The sequence below is a fragment of the Lepidochelys kempii genome, chromosome 2 (genome assembly GCF_965140285.1).
Source record: "Lepidochelys kempii isolate rLepKem1 chromosome 2, rLepKem1.hap1, whole genome shotgun sequence".
NCBI classification, from domain to species: Eukaryota; Metazoa; Chordata; order Testudines; family Cheloniidae; genus Lepidochelys; species Lepidochelys kempii.
Window position 1 is genome coordinate 211,382,457 of NC_136381.1, and position 27,319 is coordinate 211,409,775.

General features: G+C 40.2%; 1 protein-coding gene across 1 annotated transcript in view; it reads right to left on the reverse strand.

Annotated features, from left to right (window-relative positions):
* Positions 1-27,319, reverse strand: part of DNAH11 (dynein axonemal heavy chain 11) — a 291,551-nt gene that overhangs the window by 262,463 nt on the left and 1,769 nt on the right. The window contains exons 2-6 of the mRNA XM_073333745.2: positions 25,966-26,106; positions 17,597-17,793; positions 14,445-14,634; positions 12,595-12,694; positions 4,969-5,180 (exon numbers count right to left, since the gene is read on the reverse strand). Coding sequence (XP_073189846.2) covers positions 4,969-5,180; positions 12,595-12,694; positions 14,445-14,634; positions 17,597-17,793; positions 25,966-26,106 — 840 coding nt within the window. The remainder of the gene's footprint in view (positions 1-4,968; positions 5,181-12,594; positions 12,695-14,444; positions 14,635-17,596; positions 17,794-25,965; positions 26,107-27,319) is intronic.

Sequence of the window (27,319 nt, forward strand, 5' to 3'; positions counted from 1 at the left end):
TTTATTCTCATTAAAAAGAAAAGGAGTACTTGTGGCACCTTAGAGACTAACCAATTTATTTGAGCATGAGCTTTCGTGAGCTACAGCTCACTTCATCAGATGTTTACCGTGGAAACTGCAGCAGACTTTATATACACACAGAAATCATGAAACAATACCTCCTCCCACCCCACTGTCCTGCTGGTAATAGCTTATCTAAAGTGATCAACAGGTGGGCCATTTCCAGCACAAATCCAGGTTTTCTCACCCTCCACCCCCCCACACAAATTCACTCTCCTGCTGGTGCTAGCCCATCCAAAGTGACAACTCTTAACATAATCAAGTCGGGCTATTTCCTGCATAGATCAAGGTTTTCTCACATCCCCTCCGCCCCCATACACACACAAACTCACTCTCCTGCTGGTAATAGCTCATCTAAACTGACCATTCTCCAGGTTTAAATCCAAGTTAAACCAGAGCATCTGGGGGGGGGGGGTAGGAAAAAACAAGAGGAAACAGGCTACCTTGCATAATGACTTAGCCACTCCCAGTCTCTATTTAAGCCTAAATTAATAGTATCCAATTTGCAAATGAATTCCAATTCAGCAGTTTCTCGCTGGAGTCTGGATTTGAAGTTTTTTTGTTTTAAGATAGCGACTGGGAGTGGCTAAGTCATTATGCAAGGTAGCCTGTTTCCTCTTGTTTTTTCCTACCCCCCCCCCCAGATGCTCTGGTTTAACTTGGATTTAAACCTGGAGAATGGTCAGTTTAGATGAGCTATTACCAGCAGGAGAGTGAGTTTGTGTGTGTATGGGGGCGGGGGGGGGGGATGTGAGAAAACCTTGATCTATGCAGGAAATAGCCCGACTTGATTATGTTAAGAGTTGTCACTTTGGATGGGCTAGCACCAGCAGGAGAGTGAATTTGTGTGGGGGGGTGGAGGGTGAGAAAACCTGGATTTGTGCTGGAAATGGCCCACCTGTTGATCACTTTAGATAAGCTATTACCAGCAGGACAGTGGGGTGGGAGGAGGTATTGTTTCATGATTTCTGTGTGTATATAAAGTCTGCTGCAGTTTCCACGGTAAACATCTGATGAAGTGAGCTGTAGCTCACGAAAGCTCATGCTCAAATAAATTGGTTAGTCTCTAAGGTGCCACAAGTACTCCTTTTCTTTTTGCGAATACAGACTAACACGGCTGTTCCTCTGAAACCTGTCTTTATTCTCATTGTCTATTTTCATATTAAGTACTTTACTCTAGTGAACCATTCAGTACAACCAATCTAATCAAGGCTTCACTAGGCAGATAGCAAATATATTTAGTCTCTTGAGGTTATTACATAACTGTGTATGGTTACATTCAAAGCCCCTGAAAAAGTATTTAATTATTAGCATTACTCTATTAAAACTGGAATGGTACAATTAATTAATAACACAGTAAATATACTATTACTGACTCCTTTAATGGCTAAAGTATTGCATGAAATAACTAGATAAAAACATTTTAAATACAGAGACAGAAGCCCATTTTGACTTTCAGTTGACTTGAGTAATATAGGATCAGTGCATGGTAAAAATATCTACCTTTTATGGAAGCAAATATACTGTTAAAATAAATAAAATAACAATAATAAATAATAATAATTTGTACTTCAATAGCTCCTTCCATCAGATTACTTCAAAGTGCTTCACAAGCATTAATGAATTAAGTCTCACAACATCCCTGTGAGGTATGCAAGTATTAGGATCTCTATTTTACAGATAATAAAACTGAAGCACAGAGTGGTCAATAAAGCAGCTCAACATCACAAACTGAGTCAGTGACAGAGTTTGGAAATAACCCTGATATTTGGACACCCAGTCCCGAATTATTAAAAAAAAATAGATGGGACTGCTGTAAAACAGTACCAGGAGACAGTAGTCTCACAGTTAGACAGGAGACTGGGTCCTACTGTCAAAAAGCAATCCAATACCTACACTGATCCACAGACCTACCACTGACCCATAAGTTTCAGTACCACTTTGGGCACTCAGTTTCCACAACAGTAAAATGGGGATTATAACGACAACTGGGGTGTTGTAAAAATGATGCAGCTGACATCTGTTAAGAGAACTAACAGCCTTGGATGAAAATTCTCTGTCTATATATAAGAGTAAAGCATTATTGTTTTTACCTGGTCAGGCTTATTCCAATTTGATGCAAACTTGTAATTAATGGTTGTTATATCAGATCTAAGAACGGAATGTATTAAATTTGTATACTTCAAATGAGAAGTTACCCACACAACAGACTGGGAAAAACCCGGCTCTGCTGCTATCTCACTTTTATTTTTCCCTCACTGCTCCTCGCTCCCAAACAGAGAGCACATTATACTCCCACCCCCAGTTATTTTTCATTATTTAGCTCCACAACTCTCCATGTCTCTACTTTGCAGCCAGCATAGAAGTGGCCATATATTCTTTGAGGTTTCCTTTCAAGTCAGTCAGCATTACTTCTAATTGGTTCCAAGTGTTGCTGCCTATTCTGTCAGAGATCAGAATTAAGAAGTAAAACAGAATCACACCTACATCATTAACACTAGTCTACTAACAGTTCTCCTTTTAAAATAGAATCTGTCTTCTATGTTTGGAGCATTCATATATACTGTGGTTTCTGTGGCCTCTGCTTTTGTTTTTTTTTTTCCTGTGGCCTTTGGCATATGTTTTTTATTTTAAAAAACATGTTGGTAGCAATAGTAAGACTAGATTAATTACTCTGTAAATACAGAATAAAAAAGGGAGAATGTAATAATAGTTACTGCAGGAAATCTAGAGCATTCAGGAAAGCTTCAATGGAAACATGAACATTCAAACTTTGTAACTCAGCCTTCCAGAATCCAGCATAAACATAGTAGCAGGGACGGAGATGGCATGGAAAAATGAAGGCATGACAAAATGGGGACAGGCCACTGAAAAACCTAATCTATAAATAAAAATAGACAGGGAATGCTCAGTAGCATAGTGTTTAATGTGGGAGACAAAGTAGATTTCTGGAGCCTAATTCTCTTCCAAAGGCTTGGCTACATGACTGCATACTGGCACAGCAACCACTGTTACCTTCTGCCACGCTGGTATCACATCTTGCATTCACAAAAATAACTGTATATTTTCTTCTGGGGTACAGGTGCTCACACCATTTTTTTCCTGAGAAAAGCTGAGCACCACTACAATTCCACTGCAAACATGAAATCCAAATATTGCTGCAGCAACAGTATACTCGGTCCTCCCAAAGCTGTCTCCGAGTGGTCCTGCTCCCTGTTCAGCAAGAACTCTGACAAGTCTCTGTCTTTATGGCATAAATCAGGAGTAATGTCCAGCGTGAAAGGAAAATCAGTTCCTTCATTTCTCATTCTCTGGCCAGCAGGAACTTAGAATGCTGTGGCAGCTGTGCACCCATGCTCTGAAGTAGGCTAGGGAGTGTCAGTTTCTCTTATGTTTCTCAAAGGTGACTTTTTTGGCCAATTAACAAATGCTGTTGACTGTTTAAGGGAGTCCTGGCCCTATTTGCTTGGCCAGAAGAACAGTGTCCACAACACTGGACCTCAGGAAATGGCTACGTTTAAAAGTACCACTATGAACACATGGCTTAGCTCCACTGAAATATGTTAGGCTAGGAGAGATGTTTGAATGGAAAAGTGGGAAAGGCCAGTATGTTTTACATTATTGGGGCTTTCCCTGCTAAATAGGGAGGGTTTATTAATTGTGGGAATATAGAAAATGCAGCATTTCAAAGTCATTCACTGACAATTTGCTTGCCAATTCCATAGTTTCTTGATCTGAGTAGCTTTTATCACATGTTTGCAATTTGATAAAGCAAATAGCGGGTGTAATGATAACTAAGAAAAGAGACATTAGACCCACCTGGCAACAAAAGAAACAACTTGCTGAGCACCGCATAATTTTTGAAAAATACTTTTTCTTCTTTATGCAGAGATTATTGCATTTTTCAAATAAAGAACTTATGAAATGGCAGCACAGATAGTTCTAATTATTTGGCTGTGCTGCAGGTTTAGTAGCAAAATGGTAATTGGAGATCTCTGCGGAAACATGATTAATCTTCTAATTGTGCTATTGCCATAAAAATAAAGGGAAGGGTAAACACCTTTAAAATCCCTCCTGGCCAGAGGAAGAACCCTTTCACCTGTAAAGGGTTAAGAAGCTAGGATAACCTCGCTGGCACCTGACCAAAATGACCAACAAAGATTCTCTCTCTGTGTGTGATGCTTTTGCCAGGAACAGAAAAGGAATAGAGTCTTAGAACTTAGTAAGTAATCTAGCTAAATATGCGTTAGATTCTGTTTTGTTTAAATGGCTGATAAAATAGCTGTGCTGAATGGAATGGATATTCCTGTTTTTGTGTCTTTTTGTAACTTAAGGCTTTGCCTAGAGGGATTCTCTATGTTTTTAATCTGATTACCCTGTAAGGGATTTACCATCCTGATTTTACAAAGGTGATTCTTTTACTTTTTCTTCTATTAAAATTCTTCTTTTAAGAACCTGAGTGCTTTTTTCATTGTTCTTAAGATCCAAGGGTTTGGGTCTGTGTTCACCTATGCAAATTGGTGAGGATTTTTTATCAAGCCTTCCCCAGGAAAGGGGTGTAGGGTTTGGGGAGAATTTTGGGGGGAAAGACATTTCCAAGTGGGCTCTTTCCCAGTTATATATCTGTTAGACGCTTGGTGGTGGCAGCAATAAAGTCCAAGGGAAAAAAGGAAAATAGTTTGTTCCTTGGGGAAGTTTTAACCTAAGCTGGCAAAAATAAGTTTAGGGGGTTTTTCATGCAGGTCCCCACTTCTGTACCCTAGAATTCAGAGTGGGGAAGGAACCTTGACAACTATTTATTAGAAAAAACTCACACTAAATTCATTCTCTTTTGTTATTAGCATACTACTTATTGACTGGCCCTTATTTATTAGATACACATAGTTTATGATTTATATTTTGAGCTACCTGGTTAATGAACAGATTGCAGAACTCTTGAAGTAGAACTATTATTCGTGCAGGCACGCTGTAAAACTGGGAGTGACTCCAGATTAGGCAGATGGTGTGAAACAAAGGGGGAATTAAAGCCTGGATCTTGGGGAATTCTGTCTCCTTAAGAAACTGAATGTGTCTTCTCAGGGGTCTCAGGTACAGTTCAATATCTTGGGCTTCCATAAGTGCTGTAAAAAGAAAAAAAGAAAACGCTAAAACTTCAGATATGATTGTTTCTAAATTAGCTTGTTTACATTGAGGAATGAAAAATTATTCTAGTCTAAAAGGAAAATATTTTCAATGTATTACCTGTAAAAATTAGAAGAAGGTTTATCACAGTCAATGGAGGAGATTAACTTTGTAAATTTAATCATAATTTTAATTTTTCCCCACACATATAAAAAATAACAGTTCTTACCCAGGGAGAAATATATGTAGGTTTCTGGGGCATGAGACAGTATTGTAGTGAAGATATAGAAGCTCAACCACACAGCACAAGGCTCAGACAACTCCCTGTTCACCAGTTCTAATGCTGGGAGTTAGGGATCTGTGCATCACAACTCTTTCTTTTCTGTCTGTTTGTTCCCCCTGCCTCACCCAACCAGCTTGGAGTGATGCAGAAGTTACTGCAGACCTACATTTTAAGTAATAGGCATGTGCAATTCCAACAAGTTCTCATGATAGCAAGAGGGACAAGTCAGAGGCCTGTAGTCTTCTTTAAAAATTGTGTTTGCTGGAGAAGCAGCATGTTTCCAAACCGTGCTCAAAGAGGAGTGTGTTTGTGTGTTGCTGTCTATATCAGCAAAATTAGACAGTTAAGAAAGAAGTCTCCCTTCCTATCCCCTTTGCATTAAGATATTAAGGGACACAACATGCCACACCAACATCTTTCTCATGAGCCCAACTGGTAGGATCTGTGACTATCTTTGAAAAGAGAGCAAGCTTTGGCAGTCACATAAGCAGTCCTTTAATACAGGGAAAGGCCTCTGTGACCTTGTAGTCCAGAGGTCTGTAAAACCTCAATGGGATAACAACTGCTGAGGATATTTTCTCCAGAGTAGAGCCCATTGAGTGACACACTATGTGATGGAGTAGGAGCAGCTCTGTAATAATGTATGAATACTGAATGTTGACCTAGTTATTGGGATAGCGTACGAATATATTGGGTTAATGTAATAAGGGGCTGTGAGGGAAGTTAAGCCACTTCATCCCAAACATTTGAAGGATGTTTTGAGACAATGCCATGATAGGAAAAGGCCTGCACAAACCAAAGACCAAAAGGACTACAGCAGTTTAAAAAAGGGACTGTTAAGAGACGGGGGAAGTGTTCAGGGGAGCCAGCCTAAGGATGCCATGTTGACACTTCACACTCAAATTGTCAATTCCAGCATGAGGAGATGTACCAACACTACCTCTGATAGAGCCAGTACACAAAAGAGTGTAGCTGCCCCAAATACACACCCATCCAAGATACTATAATATACTCAGGGCAGCTAGTCCCTCCCATCGCTCATGCCAACACAGCTACACTCTATTTTCACTGCACTAGCTCAACAGAGCTAGTGCGGATACATCTCCTCAAGCTGGAATTTACACCTTCAACTGGAAGAGTAGATATACCCTATATACCACTCAGGTTTCTGAAGAGGTTAAGCCTGCCTAGGTTACTATCAGGGGCTGGAAAGACTTCAGGTAAGATAGACGTGCATGTGGATTGTTGGTTGTTTTAAAATAGTTTTTCTCTGACATTTTGTTCCAACTGTTAAAATAAATTCTGTAGGCGGGCTGTCACACTATATTCACCACTGGTCACAGATACCTAAAGGGAAAAACCGCATGACCCAGAACTGAATTCTGGGTAAGTGCCACAGGCGCCGACTTTCCAATGTGCCGGGGGGTGTTCGATCCCTGGCTCTGCCCCAGGCCCCGCCCCACTCAAGTCCCCACCCACACCCTGCCTCTTCCCACCCCATGCACACCATGTTCTTGCTCCTCCCGCAGGGAGGAAGGAGGAGCCGATAGGGGGGTCTGCCAGTGGGTGCTCAGCACCTACCATTTTTTCCCCTGTGGGTGCTCCAGCCCCAGAGCACCCACAGAGTTGGTGCCTATGGTAAGTGCTATTGTTACGGTCATAAAAAGCAAAGAGGAGCAAACCTACATGTTAGTAGTGAAAAAGGAAGCTAAAGTAGATAAAATGAAAAATTGGAGTTCAAGTTCTTGTTGTAAAAAAAGTGAAAAACAGAGACAAATACAGCCCAAAGGAGTGGTTCTCCAAATGGGATCCTCTTCCAGGCCAGAGTCAGAAACCTTAGCTTGGAGTCAGTTCACCTGATGCTGCACCTCAATACTGAGGGAATCTCAGCAGCCAAGAGGGACATCCTCCTTCAGTCGGCCCTAGAACATGAAGCACATATCACCTTGCTTCAGGGAACACACTGCCACTGACACTTAACTATCAATTCCTAGCTTTGCTGTTGTATCTCAGCTTCGTCATAGGCAATATGGGATGGGATCCTGCATCAGAGAAGGTATTCCAGCAACTCCTGTCTCGTCAGGTACAAATGATGTTATAGAAAATCAGGCTATAAAAATGAAGGACCTACTCTTTTCCTTTGATTCGCATCTGTCAGCTCAACAGCGATGATGGGGCCAACTGCAGTCTTTAACCACTTTTTATCTTGTACCAGCTACACAGCTTTGATCTTCTTTAAAAATGTTTTTGTTCTGTCATTCTTAACTGTGTCCTCTATCCAACACATCCTTGATCTTCCTTTATTTCTAGTTCCTTGCACTCTGGTACGTATCGCCTTGTATGGTATCCTTTCCGGGTGCTTTCTTGACATATATCCAAACCATTACAGCAACCTTTCTTGAATCTTTTGTAACAGCCTTATTTCTTGCCCTGGCTATTTTCTTATCTCTTCATTTTTTATCTTTTGCAGTCTTGAAATTCTCAGTATTCCCCTCAGCCAGTTCATGTCTGCAGTCAAAACTTTTCATTCATAGGCCTTCCTCATACTCCAGCATTCCTCCCAGTACAGTAGTATCAGCATGACAGTTCTCATGTATGCTGATTTCTGTTTTTATAAGAATGTCTTTAGACTTCCGGATGTTGCAGTCTTCTGAATGCAGTAGCATCTAGTCCAATTCTTCTTATGTCGTCTTCACAATTCCCATTCTTCGATACCAGTCCTCCAAGGTACACAAATTTTTCCACTTCATTCTAGTTCTTTGTCTCCGAGTATGATGTTTACCTTTTCTCATATCTTCTGTGGTGGTGGAGGGGGGTTGCCCCACCCCCATGCCAGATTGGGCTACAACAGGCCAGAGCGGCTGCGCAAGGTGGCAGCCAATCAGGGAGGGCCTGTTAGAAAGCCAATCAGGGCCAGTATTACAGCCAGCCAATCAGAGCTAGGCTAGGCCCTATATAAAGGCTACCCAGGAAGGGAGCAGGCCTGTCCCTGAGTGAAGACGACCAGCACCCTGGACAGCGCAGTGCTGGGCAGGCTTGGGGGAGCTGAGGAGAGCTCCAGCCCAATACCTGCCAGGCTGCAGGCCCTGATAGAAGGGCCCACAAGATGCAAGCGGGCCAAAGGAGAAGCGGCCCAGGGAGGAGAGGTGAACAAGGGGAGCAAAAGAGGGCAGGGAAGCTGCCGCCAGAGGGTCCCTCTGAAGGGCTGAGTATGGTGAAGGTAGAAAGCCACAGCTTGTCTTACATCCTGTGTACAGAGACTGGTCTCTTCTCTGCATAAACAGGACTTGGGATAAAATATCAGCAGTTGAATGTCCTGATTGATGTGGAACTCAGACTTTAGAGAGGAAGTGAGGGTGGGGATACAATGTAACTTTGTCCAGATACAACACACCACCATATGTTGTGGGTCAGCCCTGAGGACTCTCAGTTCCCCTACCCTTCTGGCCAATGTGATTACCACAAGGAACGATATCTTGAAGGACAGATTGAGTAGTGATCAGGCTTGAAGGGAGGGTCTCCTTACATATTAAGCACTAAATTGAGGTCCTAGGATATGACATTATCCTACACTGAAGGGAACCGGTTAAGGAGGCCCTTAAGGGATCTTGCTGTCATAGGATGTGTGAAGCCTGACAAATCTTCTACTGGTGAATGGAATTCCATGATGGCATCTAAATAAAACTTGAGCTCAGGGACAGTCCCATAGATTTCATGTTTAATAAGTAGTCGAGGATGGATGCCAGGGGAAAAATAGTAGGAGATATAGTGTTTGAAGTGCTTCCACTTCTGTAGTCAAGTCCTATATGTGGTAAGTTTCCTGCTATTTAAAAGAACCAGCTGGACTTCGGGAGAATGCTCCTGCTCTAGGTCCAAGAACCATTGAGGAGCCAGGCCTTGAGGTGCAGGGATGATATATTGGGGAGCGTTATGGAGTCTGACTCCTAGGTCAGGAGGTCAGTCAGAGGACATGTAGAGGCAGACATGTCACCAGATGAATTAGGGTTGGGAACACCTGTCCCAGCCATGCCGATGCTATGAAAATTATCGCTGCTTTCTCTTGTTTCAGTTGCCCCTTTCTTGGTTTCATTGAGAATTAGTCTCCATTGCTGGAAGTAAGTGGTCAAAGTATCCAGGTCTTGGCTGAGATTCCCTTCAATCTCGTGGAAGTTGTTTCCAGTGTCAGCAATATAGATATCAGCATACACATACTTCTTGGGCTGCATTTCAAAAAGGTCATATGTGTATATATTGAACAAAAAGGAAGCCAAAACTGACCCATGTTAAAGTGACTGACTCTCTCCCCAACTTGCAGGATGAAGCTTCGGTTGTTAATCATATCTTGAGTGAACCACATCAGCCTACAAGGAATACAGTCAGAACCTCAGTAACGAACAGCTAAAAGAAATCTTCTTGCTAATAAACCCATCTAGATTCAGACCCAAGAACAGCCACTGCCATTCCATTTAGTTGTCATATACCTGGGAGTAAAACCTCAAACATAGAGTGATATACTGGCCTTACCTGCAACACCTGAAAATGAAGTTCTCTTCCCATGCTGCCTTGATATGAAAACTGAGGAACCTCCTGGGGTACAGATTCTTTGGTCCTTCATACATCTGTACTGGCCTTGGTGTTTGCTCCAGCAGAATACTGCTCTGCCGTCTGGGGGTGCAGCTATCACACTTAACTTGTCAACATGGAGTTGAATTCAACCACTTGTATTATAATATAAGTGGCTGTTTGAACTATACACAAACCTTCAATTTGCATGTACTAGTAAACACAGCTCTGCCAGATCTTCGACAAGATGCCATTACTGTTACGTCTGCCTGGAGAGCAGTGACAGATGAACCAACCTATTAAGTCTCTGGTTGATTGATGCCTCATTCTGAGACAGAGAACAACACTCTGAGCCAACTCAAAAGTCTGCTTGTTTTCAGGGGAGGAATCCCATTTCTGTGGTCTGGGATGTGACACCATGGCCGATCTCTCGACATCCCTTTGCTATAGCAGTTGACACACTCCAGGACAAGAGTACTACTGGCCCTTTAGCATGCATGGAAAGCCAGCACCACTAGGGAGCTGAAAACTACATCCTTACAGTGTGGAAGCATCGATACGTAAATTCAGGAGCTCATTGCTGTACCTGTCTCCTTGTCCCCTTGATCAAAGATCCTAGACTACTCAAGATAAGTCCCAGGCAGACCACGAAGCGCTACAAAAGGATCTCACAAACCTGGGTGACTGAGCAACAAAATGACAGATGAAATTTAATATTGATAAATCCAAAGTAATGCACATTGGAAAACATAATCCTAACTATACATATACAATGATGCGGTCTAAATTAGCTGTTACCACTCAAGAAAGATCTTGGAGTCACTGGGGATAGTTCTCTGAAATCATCCACTCAATGTGCAGCAGCAGTCAAAAAAGTGACCAGAATGTTGAGAATCAAGAAAGGGATAGATAAGATACAAAATATCATTGCCTCTATATAAATCTGTGGTACGCCCAGACCTTGAATACTGTGTGCAGATGTGGTCGCCCCATCTCAAAAAAGGTATATTGGAATTGGAATAGGTTCAGAAAAGGGCAACAAAAATTATTAAGGGTATAGAACAGGAGGAGAGATTAATAAGACTGGGACTTTTCAGCTTGGAAAGAAGTGACTAAGGGGGGGATATGATTGAGGTCTATAAAATCATGAGTGGTATAGAGAAAGCAAATATAGAAGTGTTATTTACTCCTTTTCATAATACAAGAACAAGGGGCCACCAAATGAAAATAGGTAGCAGGTTTAAAATAAATGTAAGAAAGTATTTTTTTCACGCAATGCTCTGTCAACCTCATACTCCTTGCCAGAGGGTGTTGTGAAGGCCAGTACTATAATGGGGTTCAAAAGGGAGCTAGATAGATTCATGGAGGATAGGTCCATCAATGGCTATTAGCCAGGATGGGCAGGAATGGTGTCCCTAGCCTCTCTTTGCCAGAAGCTGGGACTGGGTGACAGAGCATGGATCACTTGATAACCTATCTGTTCATTCCCTTTGGGGCAGCTGCCATTGGCCACTGTCAGAGGACAGGATACGGGGCTTGACGAACCTTTGTTCTGACCCAGTATGGCTGTTCTTATATTCTAGATCAGACTTAATAGGCTACCCTCTGGCTCAAACAGAAGTGCTGCAACCATGCATTGGCTCGGCCTGCTGTCCCCCCTACACTGACTGTGGAGCGGCATAGCAGATAAGTCATGTGGTGGAAGAGTAGCATCTAGAAAGCAGTTTACAACACCTAACCTCCTTTGATACAGGACGTATCTGGTTATGGAACCTGGACATCAAGCGCTGACATCTGCATACAAGAGAGAAAGAGACCCATTCATAAAAGGGGCATAATTTACCTGCTTAACAGGGATGGGAGGCTGAACTGGGACAGTATAACCTAGTGGAGAGCACAGTGGACTGGATCTCATGAGACCTGGATTCTAATCCCAGCTCAGCCACTTGGCTACTGGATGACCTTGAGCAAGTCACTTCACCTCCTTTAGTCTCATTTTCTTGTCTGTAAAATGGGGCTAACAATATTTACCTCCATTGTAAAGCACTTTGAGAATTACTAATAAGTATTATGTAAGAGCTAAATATTATTGCTTACTAAGCTAACAAAATCACAAGATAAATGGCACTATAAGAGTAGAAGGCATTTATTATATTTCATTGAAATTTCATTTGATGTGTTTGAAATACAAACTAATGATAAAGGAATATTTGGCTAATATACTAACTCCACAGTCATTCCTATTAGCAATAAAGTCCACATACCAACAGATATAGTACATGTGAAGACTCAAAATAATGTTTAGAAATACACACACTAATTTAATTACTACTATATCTCTCCATGACTTTTATGGAAGGAAAAGTATCTACATAAACTTTATAAAAGTAAATAATGAGTGAAGTCTAAATACAAAGCAGTTTGATTTAACGTGTACATGCTCCTCCGGCACAAAATCAGCTTAGCAGTGGCATATTATAGTGTTATTGCAATCAGTATTCTAGATTATTCTATAAACAAACATATAAAAGTAGACAAAATATAAATTTCATTCAAGCTACTCTTACCATTTTCTACGTCCTTCAAAATGTTCTGAGAAGTAGGATAATAGCTGCTCTCTTTGGCTTTTAAGATCTTAACCATTTTTTGAACAACAGGAGACTGAAGCTAGAATCAAACAATTTTTTCAGTAAATACGAAATTTAAGAACGTCTGTCACAAAGTGGAGTAGGTTGTCTATCTGGATATAGAGTGTGAAATCAAAAGTTTTACTACCAACTTCAATGGAGTCAGGATTTCAGCCAAAGTATTTATTAAAAAAAAAACAACCCCAAAACAGGTATATGCATATTGGGCCTGATCCAATGTCCATGGAAATCAATGAAAAAACTCCCATTGACTTCCGTGGGTAATGGGTCAGGCTCTCTATGCTAATAATGTTAATCCAATTTAAACTGGAGCACTGCTAATAACCAGGATAGTGGAAATACAGAATTAAAAAGAGGATGATAACAACATGTTTTCCAGCTCCAAGCAATATATCATATTCAAAATGTAAATCTTGATAGCTGCACAATGTTTTAATAAGACACAGCTGGAGGATTTGTAATATCCAATTTAACAAGTCTGTATTCTGAAGCAGCAGCCTCCATTCCATAGCTAAGGTTGAATCTACTTTCCCATTATAGGCCTGATTTTCAAGCCCAATTTCTTCAGAAAGAAATCTTTCCCCTTGTGTAGCATTTTCTGGGGCAGAGACATAGGAAAAGATTTCTAAAGCTCCAGACTGAGATTTTGAAATCAGCACAGGGAAGTTAGCTATACGTATCTTAAAATTAATGGAACACACGTAGTTAAATCTCCTGCACAGGGTCAACCAGGATATTTCAATTTTTTCTTTGTCATTCAAGTTTTAACAGTTTTTTCCTCATTATTTTCTGGCTCTTCATATGTCTCTCAAATGGCTTGGCCTAAGAACTCCAAATTTTATTTTACTTTACCTGTGAGGGAAAATGCCTATTTGTATCTTTTTATTTCGGTGGTATTGTTTTGGGTGGGGAGAGTGCAAAGATATAGACTGGAAGAGGCATAGTAAGATTTACGGTACATAGGAAAGATACTGGAGGAGGGGAAAGGCTAAACATGAATTGGAGGGATGGGGAACAAATGCAAGGGAGATAAAGCACATTTATTAAAGTTTTTTCCTAGTAGAAAGGGTTGATGATAAATAACTAAGTGGTTTGTTTTTTTAAAAGGATTGGCTAAAAGAAGCTGTGGGTTCAGAAAGTTGCCTGTGGACCCCCCCCACACCTATGCTAACGCCTCCCAATTTATTATTATTTTTTTCAAAGAGCATGGAGGAAGCTGATCTTGGGGGAGGTAGGGCATAAAAGGAACGGGGAAGACAGAGCGGGATGCTGAGGACTCAGGGGCATGGAAATGCTGGAATGCATTTCTCCGCCTCCAGATCTTATACAACCACCTCTTTTAAACTTCTTTTTTTTAACCCAACCAAATAAAAAGGGTGATTTCAAACAAATAGCTCACTTAATGAATTTAGTTTGAAGGTATGTTTCAGTGGAGTCTGCCTAACCACCACAAAAAATTATGCTTTCTTGACCAAACACACGTTAGATAATTTAGAAATGAACAATTAAGGGATCCAGACAGTTCCCCACTGCCATGTAGTCCTTAATCACTAACTATCACTCTTATTTACACCACCACACCTCCTTAACTCCATTTTGTTTGGGCATATCTATGAAGCCAGTTTAATCAGAAATCCAGATCTTCAGCTATGCCTATCTTCTATGTAGGTTATTTGAAACACTGAAAACAGTGGCTCATTTTGCATGCAAAAAGATGACAAGCATAGAGGGCTTCCCTCAATATCTGCCAAATATCTGAAAACACGTACTTGATCATATATGCACAACAAATTATCTTTTCTTTTCTTCCAGAAGTTGAGCTCAATTTGGGGATCCGAATGGAGGCCTTGCAGAAGAGGTTGAACAGAATCCTCTCTTAGTATGTCACATATCTGATGCGACCATTTAATAACCATAGATTCAACTGCATGTAGCACTGCCCTAGCATGTGGATATTGTCTGAAAAACAAAAACAAAAAAATTCAGTGTTTTGCTGAATTACAGGTGGTGTTCAAGGGCAGTGGTCTGGCAACAGATGTCCTTGTCCATCACTTTACACTTTATCACAAACACTTTAGTGTTAACAGCTAGAATACTGAGTCTGGTACTGGTCAACACATTACCAGAAAGATATATTCAAACCACTACAATTAAATGATCAGCAAGCCGAAAGGACTGATTTATGAGGAAAGAATAAGAGTTTGACTGTCAGTAAACAGAATACAATTTTCCTCAGCTCTATACACTGTTCAAAGCTATTGGCCAAGTACTCCCCATGAATAATTCTTTGTTTGTGAGTGTTCAGTATTCAAAATCAAAGTTTTGTTGCTTAGTTTACTGGTCCCAAGTCACATGATACTGTTCCCATTTCTTGACTGGATAAGAAGTTACAATCAGGTTTCCAGTCCAGATATTCAACATTTATTAGTTCAAAATTCACTTCCTAGGCATGTTCTTTAACATTTCCTGACATGTACTCTTTCTAGTAACATTCCAGCCTGTTAATTTATTTGCTATAACATACAGTTCAGGGCCCACAAAGACAAGGAAGGATGCAAGCAAAGCTGAAGTGAATTATATTTACAGAATATTAAGGCGTGCACCTCTCTCTAACTAGGAGATATCAGCTGGTCTACATACAATCTTGTGCAGAAATAACTAAATTAGTTTAAAAATTCACAGCTTTTGTTGTTTCAGTGCAAGTCTGTGTGTGGATATTCTTCATTAAAAAATTAAAGCTTTTACTTCAATGTCATTTAAGCGGTTAAAAAGCCATTATTAACAAGAGTTGTGAATTTAAACATATTTAGTTATTTCAGTGCAGGTTTGTGTGTAGATAAGCCCTAACTTTCTCCTTTCTGTCTGGGACCCCTGGCTCTCACCTCCCATGTCCTCTTCTGTGTCTAAAATGCCTGCATGAAGTCATCTTCTCCCACTGCCCTTCTCACACCACACTGCTCCTGTTGTCTTGCTATCTCTTAATACGTTAAATTCAAGAAGATTGTCCTCACCTGCAAGGCTCTACATAATCTTGCCCTCCCACACACAATTTAATCTAATTTCTCTCCATTCTCCTTCAGAGTCCTTTCACCCCTTACTCCACTCTGCAGCTTGTTTTCCCATTTTTGGCTTCATGCTTATGTCATGCTGCTGGAACACTCCCTCTGTTCCTCACTCTTCTCTCCCCACCTAGCACTGCGGGGGTTTGAACCTGATTTAGGCGCCTAGGCCCTACACATTACAGCAATAGGAACAAATCCTACCCCTCTGAGCAATCCCTCATCAATAATCTGTGCAGACAACCTGTCCTGAACTCTTGTCATGTGTTTGTCTTATTTAAATTGTAAGCTCTTTGGGGCTGGAATGTGTCATTGCCATGTAAATTTATGGTGCTTTAATATTGTTTATTGAAACTGCAATGACCACTATCTGCTCAAAGGATGATATCAAAAAGGATGGAATTTCCTGGACTTCTAAATATACATCTTCCAGAATTTAACAAGCACCATGTCTAAATATTAGATCAGGGGCCAGACCCTCAGCTGGTGTAAACTGTCATAGCTTCATTGACGGCAGTGGAGCTCAATTTTAAACCAGCCAAGAATCTGGTCCCATATTTCAGTCCCTCCACTTACCTGACTCTTTCTGATGTTAATTGATGACAAAAGGCACCATTATATCACATTTTTCTATTTTCTTAACTCTGGTTGAAACAGCAACAGGTTGGCTAAAATTTAGCATTATGGCTGCTAAATATTAGAGAATATATCAGTGCACATATTGTGATACACTGAGTTTCTTAGAAATAAAACAAAAGAAAACCTGAACAATGTAGCACACACATCCCTTTAAAACAACACGTGTACTTTTATGTAATAAACAATTGAGTAATAAAACAAATAGCATCTAGTATTTCAAACAGTAGCATTGTAAAATATTGCCCAAGGGATACAAAAATTAGATCTGTTGTGCAATAATTCTTCTCAGTGATTACATCACCATTTAAATATTTTTCCCTCCCTCAAACAGTATTTTACTGTTACTGTCCTCAAATCCAGGCACTATATATAAATAATTCCATGAAAAGCAGTCTTAAAATTAAACCCCTCTTAATCCTTGTACATGACACCACCCCTTCAAATTAGAACATTCAACCAATCACTGCTGCTCCCATTGAAACAGCCACTGAAGTCATGTTGAATGAAGAGCACTAAGACTGAAAGGGAAATACACAGTAATTGGAAAAGAGATAGGGGAACCTGGAAGGGGAGCGAGAGAATAGGCTGCAATCCAGCAGAGCACTTAAGCACCTGCTTAACTTTTAAAGCACTTGAATAGTTCCATTGAAGGCAATAAGATTATTCATGTGATTGAAGTTCAACTTGTATGCAAGCGCTCTGTTGGATCTGAGCCACAGAGAGGAAGTAGTAGCTATTGGCAGTACATTCAAAAATTTCATCCAAAAAAAAAAAAAACAAAAAACCAAAAAACAACTAGTCATATTTCATGTTATGAGGCTATATTTTCATGTAGAGGTTCTCGTGAATACACAAACAACTTCTGCCTTGCTCTTGCAGTTAACTGGCCACAACTAGAAGCCCTTGAGGATACATTCTATGTAGCCTCTCATATACCAGAGAGCAATTTCAATGTTTAGTTATTTTGTAAAAATCTCTTTTGGCATTTTGAGGCAACAGCCATAATTTGGGGCACTCTTTAAAATGTTCATGGGAGTGATCTTATAACCAAAGTGTTCCAAATTCAACATCATTAATATTCCAAGTTTAATATCAAAAGGGATATTTTTAACATTTCCTGATACATTTATTTAACTAATGCAACTAATAGTTTAAATTTTTGTGGCTGAAAGACCATCAGGTGCAGTTGCTCTTTGCTGTATTGTATGTGTTGTGTTTCTTACTTATTTTCAGTGCACATCTGATGCAAGTCAGCCTTCGCTGCAACTGTTGGAATGGGAAGAAGGGTTCTTCCCGACATCATTCCCTTCATAACATGCACCTTATTTTTCATAATTTCCACGTGATGTTCCATGTCTTGTGAAATAAAATGTGGCCAGGCTTCATGGTTTTTCTTATTGGAAAGAACAGGCACTAAAACCTAGAGACAGAGCAGGGAAAGAGGGGTTGCAAATCAGTTAAATGTTTAAAGTTTTTCCAAGGGTATTTCACAACATACTGCTTCTTTAAATCCTGAGTGGAACAAATACACACCAAAACTAAAACTAAAGCATACATCAGAAACAAAGGGTTACTTAAATCAAAGTCAACTTTTTGATTTTTAATATATATTTTTCTGTTGATATACATGTGTTCAAACCTATTCTAATTGTGGTGTACACAAAAAGAATGTGTATTTACATTCTCCACAAATCAACTGAGCCCCAACATTGAGGCTCTTTTTCAGAAACCATGAATTATACTATTTTTGTTATTTCTCCTCCACCTTTTCCCCGCAAAAAAAAAAAAAAAAAAAAAAAAGAGGGAGAGAAATAAATAGCCACGTCTCCATATCCAACCTCTCCCATCAGAGGTCACAAAATCATCATCAACATCCCAGTCCTCAAGTGCCTTGGTTTAATAAACAAAAAACAAAAACAAACAAACGAGTAATCCCAAAATATAATTTAATTTCTGGTCAGGTTCAACATCATATTTAGAATAATCTTAGAGTAAAAATACCCTTCAATAATAAGCCTTTGTAAAAATATTTTTTCCATTAATGCAAATGTGTAGTTTTGTCTGTGACTGAATATTGCATATTCAAAACATTTATTTATAAAGCCTTTAATTCCTTCATATAAACAAACATTCCCTAACTCCTAGCTACATTTTCTATAGTACATATCACTGTATTTTTGAAGCACTTAAGCACATGCTTAACTTTAAGCATGTGATTATTGCTCACTGAAGTTTACAATTAAGCATGTGCTTAAGCACTTTGCCAAATGTGGGTAGAACATAACTCCTGCTTAAGTGCTTTTATGAATCAGGTCTAAACCATGAATAGGTAAATTAAATCTGCATACCAATGTCACATAGGGACCTTTTTGAGGATTATTTTTAGGACATTAGTGCACATAGATCCCAGTCAGGTTAGGGCTCCATTAGGCTCAATATTGTACAACCATAAAACCAACAATGAGCTCATCATCTTAGGCTCGAATGCTACAAACAGCTCATATAGAGCTCCACTGACTTCTACCTGTGCAGGACTCCTTGTAGGATTAGGGGTATTAGTTTAAAACAAGGCACAACAGGGAGGTGAAATAAATGGTGAAGGACAGGGAAAACAGTGATACAGTATAATCATGTTTTTGTAAAGACTGAGTGCAAAATTTGTAGTTATAAACCTTGATTCTAGTTGTTTTGTTAGAGACAGATGAACAGATCAATAGTGGCCTGAACTCCTCACCTGCCTTTCTACGGTCAGTTGTTCTGTAGTGTTCTATAGGCACCATGGTAAAGTGCATGTTAAGAGAGGATGTGGCACAAAGCATCCCCAGAGCATACCACCCCACAAAATGGCACTGCAATCACTGCACCTCAGTCTCCTCTTTGGTGTTCAGTAATCACTGTGGTCCTCAGTATCAGAGGGGTAGCCGTGTTAGTTTGTGTCCACAAAAACAACAAGGAGTCCAGTGCCACCTTAAAGATTAACAGATTTATTTGGGCATAAGCTTTCATGGATAAAAAAAGTCCACTTCTTCAGATGCACGGAGTGAAAATTATAGATACAGGCATAAATATATATTGGCACATGAACAGAAGGGAGTTACAACTGTAGAACCAATGTTGAAGGCCAATTTAGTCAAGGTGGATGTTATCCACTCCCAATAATTGATGAGGAAGTGTCAATACCAAGAGAGGGAAAACTGAAGAAGTGGGTTTTTCACCCGTGAAAGCTTATGCCCAAATAAATCTGTTAGTCTGTTCCACCAGCCTCTCCTCATGGCAGAGGGCCACCAGACTCCTCATTGTTTTTGTGGTCCCCAGGTGCATGAAAGAGATCCTCTTAAAATGATAACTACTTGGTTATCTGGTGGAACTTCTTGGAGTTTACTGAAAGAGGATTGTCACCCATCATCAAACCTGACAGTATTCAAAGAAAGTTCTTAAATGAAGGATGGGAGAAACCCTTTCTACAAGGCCAATTTATAATTGTGTATATACTAAGTTTCTCTCTATTTAAGTTGTAAAACAAGTTTTATAAGATTTCTGTTATCAATGAATGGATCTGTTAATAAACAGCATTAAAAAAAGCAAAGAAGAGAAGGGAAAAGAAAAGCAAAAAGAAAAAGATCCTCTTTACTCTGTGATGCAGTTCCAACTGCTTCTGCATAACAGTGAACTTCCTGTGTGAGTGAAAAGATAAGCCAGGTAAGGTAGAGTTTCTACTACCACACAGCCTCCTTGAATCTTCAGGGCTCTCAAGCACCCGGGAGTGGGTTTGTTTGTGTTTATTAACTAGCATTCTTCCACTTGGGATCTAATTTATTAAATCCTTACAAAAAATGTATAGAATTCCTCTCGCTCTTTCAGGCTCAAGACCCTCCTTCTCTTAGGGCTTTCCATTTACCATTGGTTTGGATAGCTACCCACAATGCAACTTTCTGTTGATGCAAGAGGATCGACTGTGGATGCACTCTGCCGACACAAGGAGCATTGTGTGGACTTGCACAGCCAATGTAATTAAAGCAGCATATGGTTGTCAATGTCAACTTAATTCTGCATTGTAGACAAGGCCCTAGCTCCCTCTGAGCAGAGAAGCTCTGCCAGTCCCGTTCCAACCTTTGGGCCTCTCTCTAGGGAGACCTTCCCCAAGGAATCCTAATAATAGAATCATAGAAGATTAGGGTTGGAAGAGACCTCAGGAGGTCATCTAGTCTAACCCCCTGCTCAAAGCAGGATCAACCCCAACTAAATCATTCCAACCAGGGCTTTGTCAAGGTGGCCCTTTAAAACCTCTAAAGATGGAGCTTCCACCACCTCCCTAGGTAACCCATTCCAGTGCTTCACCACCCTCCTAGTGAAATAAATAAACAAACAAAAATTAATATCCAACCTAGACCTCTCCGACTGCAACTTGAAACCATTGCTCCTTGTTCTGTCATCTGCCACCACTGAGAACTGTCTAGCTCCATCCTCTTTGGAACCCCCGTCCAGGTAGTTGAAGGCTGCTATCAAATCCCCCCTCACTCTTCTCTCATGCAGACTAAATAAGCCCAGTTCCATCAGCCTCCCCTCGTAAGTCATGTGCCCCAGCCCTCTAATCATTTTCTTTGCCCTCCGCTGAACTCTCTCCAATTTGTCCACATCCTTTCTGTTGTGGGGGGCCCAAAACTGGACGCAGTACTCCAGATGTGGCCTCACCAGTGCCAAATAGAGGGGAATAATCACTTCCCTCAATCCACTGGCAATGCTCCTACTAATGCAGCCCAATATGCCATTAGCCTTTTTGGCAACAAGGGCACACTGCTGACTGATATCCAGCTTCTCGTCCCCTGTAATCCCCAGGTCCTTTTCTGCAGAACTGCCACTTAGCCAGTCAGTCCCCGGCCTGTAGCAGTGCATGGGATTCTTCCATCTTAAGTGCAGGACTCAGATTTCTTTTGGCCCAGTCCTCCAATTTGTCTAGGTCACCCTATCCCTACTCTTCAGTGTATCTACCTCTCCCCTCAGTTTAGTGTCGTCTGCGAACTTGCTGAGGGTGCAATCCATCCCACCATCCAGATCATTAATGAAGATCTTGAACAAAACTGGCCCCAGCACGGACCCCTGGGGCACTCCGCTCAATCCAGCTTCCAACTAGACATCAAGCTGTTGATCACTACCTGTTGAGCCTGACAATCTAGCCAGCTTTCTATCCACCCTATAGTCCATTCATCCAATCCAGACTTTTTTAACTTGCTGGCAAGAATACTGTGGGAGACCATATCAAAAACTTTGCTAAAGTCAAGGTATATCACGTCCACTGCTTTCCCCATATCCTGAGAGCCAGTTATTTCATCATAGAAAGCAAACAGGTTGGTCAGGCATGACTTGCCCTGGGTGAATCCATGTTGACTGTTCCTGATCATGTTCCTCTCCTCCAAGTGCTTCAAAATGGATTCCTTGAGGACCTGCTCCATGATTTTTCCAGGGACTGAGGTGAGGCTGACTGGTCTGTAGTTCCCTGGATTCTCCTTCTTCCCTTTTTTAAAGATGGGCACTATATTTGCCTTTTTCCAGTTGTCCGGGACCTCCCCCAATTGCAACGAGTTTTCAAAGATAATGGCCAACGGCTCTGCAATCACATCAGCCAACTTCCTCAGCATTCTCAGATGCATTAGATCCGGCCCCATGGACTTGCATGTCCAGCTTTTCTAAATAGTCCTTAACCTGTTCTTTCACCACTGAGGGCTGCTCACCTCCTCCCCATACTGTGCTGCTGTCTGGGAGCTGACCTCATCTGTGAAGACTGAGGCAAAAAAAAAAAAGCATTGAGCGCTTCAGCTTTTTCCATATCATCTGTCACAAGGTTGACGTCCCCATTCACTAAGGGTCCCACACTTTCCCTGACCACCACCTTGCTGCTAACATATTTGTAGAAACCCTTCTTGTTACCCTTCACATCCCTTGCTAGCTGCAACTCCAACTGTGCTTTGGCCTTCCTGTTTACACCCCTGTACGATCGAGCAATATTTTTATACTCCTCCCAAGCCATCTGTCCAAGTTTCCATTTCTTGTAAGCTTCCTTTTTGTGTTTAAGCTCACCGAAAAGTTCTCTGTTAAGGCAAGCTGGTCGCCTGCCATATTTATTATTCTTTCTACACTTTGGGATGGTTTGTTCCTATGCCCTCAGTAAGGCTTCTTTAAACTACAGCCAGCTCTCCTGGACTCCTTTCTCCCCTCATATTAGCCTCCCAGGGGATCCTGCCCATCAGTTCCCTGAGGGAGTCAAAGTCTGCTTTTCTGAAGTTAAGGATCCATATCCCAATCCCTAAGATCAAAGCTCCCTCTTCCTTTAGGAGAAGGTCTCCCCAGTCCTCCTTCCTGGCTGGCCTTGTTGGCCCATCACCACCGTCGGCAGGGTTCTCTCACAGAAGAGCCTCCCGGCAGCTCTCTCTTGACACTAATCTCCCTTGGGAATTCCTTTTTAAGCCTCAGCAGATGGTTACAGGGCTCAGGCACCTGGCACCCATTCCCAGCATGGTTGGTGATTCTTCTCAGAATTTGCACATATTTTTCTTAAAAGGGCTGGGCCTTGGAACATATTACAGTGTTAAAAGGGATATGAAGGATGAGTCAGAGTTAGACTTTATTAAGAAGGCTACTCTTTAACCTTCCTGGATTTATGGAAACTGCTACGGCTTGATTTTGTTTCGAAGGGAAAGTGAAAAGGAGCAAGTTGTTTGATTTTTCATTTTATTTTCTTATTTTTGTTGAATATTCCCTTGTGGTGTGAAATTTTATTGCATATAGTGAACAACTTTTTAAGTGAGAACATAAGGAACTCAGTGAAATTTCTTGTTTATATACTAAACAGACATAATGAAGCTGCTTTTAAAACGCCTAACCTTCCAGTTTCTCATCCATCCATCCTTTTCCTACTTTTAAAAAGGTTTAACTGCATTTTTGTTTTCAGTGTTTGCTGAAGTCTTTGACATGCCCTCTAATGTAGATAATCAGCAACACATAATCTGAGTCGTCTCAGGTTAAGCAAGATCTTTAAATCAAATATTTGAACAGGTGCTACTGTTGTGAAATTCTCAGTTGATTTCTACAGAATGTATTAGTCAGGTAAACAACTGGAGTAGCACTAGCAGTATGATTTGTTACAACTAAATTCCAAATGCTTGTTTGTTGCTGTACATCCTCCATAGCAACAAACCGGGAAAAAAGTAATTCATTTTTAATAGGAAATACATCTGAATAAGTTGAATGCATAGCCAAGCCAAATACATCAGCTTTTACAAAGGAGAATAGGCTCCCAAGTAAATGTAGAATTTGAAATTAAGACATCCATGTAGAGGATGTATCCTTGATCTCATCAGCAGCAAACTTCCCTCTTCTCTTCATTATAGTTTGAGGCCTCACTCCCTCTCTCCATGAACTTTTCAAAAAAAAAAAAAAAAAAAAAACTTGACTTTGCCAGCCTCTATAAAAAATGGATTCCCAACGAAATGTGTGAAACCCTGCCTCACTGAAGTCAATGGGAGTTCTCCTACTGACTTCAATGGGGCCAGAATTTCATCCTTTATCTTTCCAGTGTAAGTTTGCTAAAGTTCTATTATCTCTTTTGCTCTTAACCAGCTTGTTTCCACTGGCCCCAAGACAATAACTTCCTCTCAAATGACACGGCCACCCCAAAATGATCACCAATTCAGGGTCAACAAAGTCACCAGCCAACATAGTGAGACTCTATAGCGCCCGTCTAGTCTTAACATCTTTCACTATTATTGATTTTTAAAAATATTTGTTGATTATGTCTTAATTGCACATATTTTTCACCTTACTGAAATATATTTGATTATATTCCTAATTAATCAAAGAATTTGAAAATTAAATTACATTTATAACATTGAAAAAGAATCATGCAGAGGGAACATTTTTGGAAAAGTATTAATATACTCATTTCTACTGTGTTCATTTTCATATTTAAATTCCCAAAGTCCTGTTTTTCTAATGATTACCAGGAATTTTAAGTTTTTGTATTCTGACTGAGCTATTTTCACACTAAGGACCAAATTCTGCCTTGGGTAACTGTGGTGTAAATCTAGAGTAACTCGATTTACTTCAGTGGATTTATAGCAGTGTAACGCAGACCAGAATTTGACCACATGTGAGTGTCTTAACTGACTGCCAGGAGAAGCAGTGACTGACAATATGAAATATTTTAAAATTTTAAAAGGAGACAGTGGTCTTGCTATAGATCCAAACACAACAAAGTGATACCTGGAGATCTGGGGAATCAAGCATTTAAATTTCTAATTAAAAAAAAAAAAAAAAAAAAAGAGCTCTTCTTCCAACCATAAGATTCCAAATGCAACTTTAAAACTCAGAGCCAAATTCAACTCTGGTACAAGCAGGCAACTTCATGGACGTCAAACATGTTGCACTACTTTTATCAGCATTGAATTTGATCCAGAGAGCCTACCAACACAGGCTGCAAAAATAACTAAAGTAAAGTGTTTTGGATAATAGGACTATGTGTATGTAACAGAAAATCACATATATACCAAATGAATGATTTTTGATGTCTGTTTGATGTTATACAACTTATCTCATCCAGTTACTTGTTTTCGTATTCCTCCTTTTAAGAAACAGAATATAACCAAACAGTGACAAGATTTTAAAATTTTGTATATATATTTATCTATTTAGCTTTTGATTTACATTTCAGAGAAAGGTTCAGCAAGAGTGGAGTAAAATTTTGGCTGAGATCTACTGGAACTGAACTCCTTTTAGTGGGGAAAACTTCTTTTATACACCCCTCCTCACAGAGCTTATACCCCCTTCCTCATAGCTGCTGAAGCTAACGGTGCTGCAGGGGCTGCCGCTGCCACCGCCCTCCCCTCCAACTTGAAGTGGTTTCCATCACATACAGGGTTTACAGTTTGGTTCAATGGCTGTCAGCAACCCCACTAAACAAATTGTTCCAGCACCCCTGCCCTTCCTGTGAAATAGTTATAGATTCATCAGCTGCAAAAAACCTTTAGTCATGTGACTATGAAAGCTATTTTTAATTATTAAAATTAACATAGTTCTGATCTGGAATAATGACTGCATATACCCTTAACTTTTGACATGCAACTCTACCATCTGCTATTTTAATATTCCTGAATGAGAGATAATAATAGGCCACAGGAGAACTGACTCATGACCCATCTTTCATGCTGACATCCTTTGGACAAACGGAGTACTGTACAATGTCCCTCTCAAAATCTGGGCTGCTGAAAATGGGTTCTAGATACCTGAAGAGAATCGAGCACTTAACCTATTACAAGGAGGTTATACAAAATGTTCAGTGTGTGCTTCATGCTTCACAACAATTCAGGTGATGAAATAACTTTAATTACAATAAATAATAATAAGACAACATATATTACAATGTCTCCACTACCCATCCCTTTGTGACATGTCTAGGCAACAGAGAGGCTGCAGTTTTGTTGTAATTTTTTTCTTTTACCAGTATACGCATTATTTTTCTGCAGTCCACTATCTGGTGGAAATTATAATAAATGCAAGACTCAGATTTTAAGTTTTATCACAAATGGTTAGTTATAAATACCTCTTCTAAGAAATCAACTGTATGCTCAAGTGGTGTTGCAGACAACTCTTCAAATACTAGATTTTTTTTGTAATTATCTGTTCCAATGCGTTCTGTGGTCTTCATAATGCAAACTAATTTATGTGTTATATCACTGGGTATCTAAAACAAGAGAATCATAGGTTATCAATTCTACAAGAATATGATCTTCATAGTACAAAGTAGTCAGAGAATAAACACCAATAGCTGCTTTTTAGGTGACAGACAATATTGAGGTCCTAGTCAGGCCTGTTGGGACTGAGTGGAGGGAGCAGAGCACAGAGGTACAAAAATAGCTGGCAGTAGAGCAGCCTGGGACTCTGAAGCACCTTTTCAGAACCCCGTGTTGTGTGAGTGTCCAAAAATCCATACCCAGACCTTTGGACTTGCTTTAACGTCTGGTTTGTCACCTGCTTGCGATTAAACTGGTGCCTATTTGCAAAAGATCAAAAAAAAATTAAAGGAACCCTCAAAAACAAGAACCAAACCCCCTATTTTATACCATACTGATAGACAAGTAGGGCCACATTTTCAGACAACAGTGTGGTTGCATCTCGGGGGTGGGTGAAATGAACCCCATACATGATGTCTGTAAGATACTTTCAGATGATATATAGGGCCAAATTCTATCCCTTGATATATGCCCATAACTTCCACTCAATACAAGCTAAATGAACGTTTCTGACAGCAGTTTAGCCTAATTATTAATTCACATCCAACAATAAATTAACTCTTTCCAAAACCATATCCCTCTTCATGGAAATGTTAGATGGACAACAATCTGGGCCTAAACTTTCAATTTTAGGTTTCATTGAGGTGGATGTATTTCATGATTTGACAGCTATGGAATTTGCCATTGATTCCATCCCTTTTCAGAATGTGCTCCAGAATCTAAACTTTCATTAAAAAAAATTAGACTTCTTGGTTGCAAAAGAAACTGTACAAACAAACTGAGTGTAACAACTGACACATTGTCATCTTCCAGGGTCTGCAGACAGCCTGAAATCAAAGCTCCAAGAGATTCCAAACCAGCTGCCAAAACTTTCATAGCTTTACCCCTGACATTTTCAACAATGCTACAAACCTATGTGTTGTCAGTACAAAATCTGCACAATAATTGAAAATGTGGGGATAGTGTCAAATAAATTTAAAAATAGAGAAAGACAGAGCTAGCGTGCTGACTGTATTATTTCTGTTCACTTTTAAACTGAGATTTTTAATGAATTAAAGCAACCATATATTTTTCAGTCTGCCACAGAAAGTAGCTGGGCTTGCAGCAGAACTTAGATCCAGTTTGCAACCAGGGTCAGGCTTTATAAAATTGTCTTATGAACTG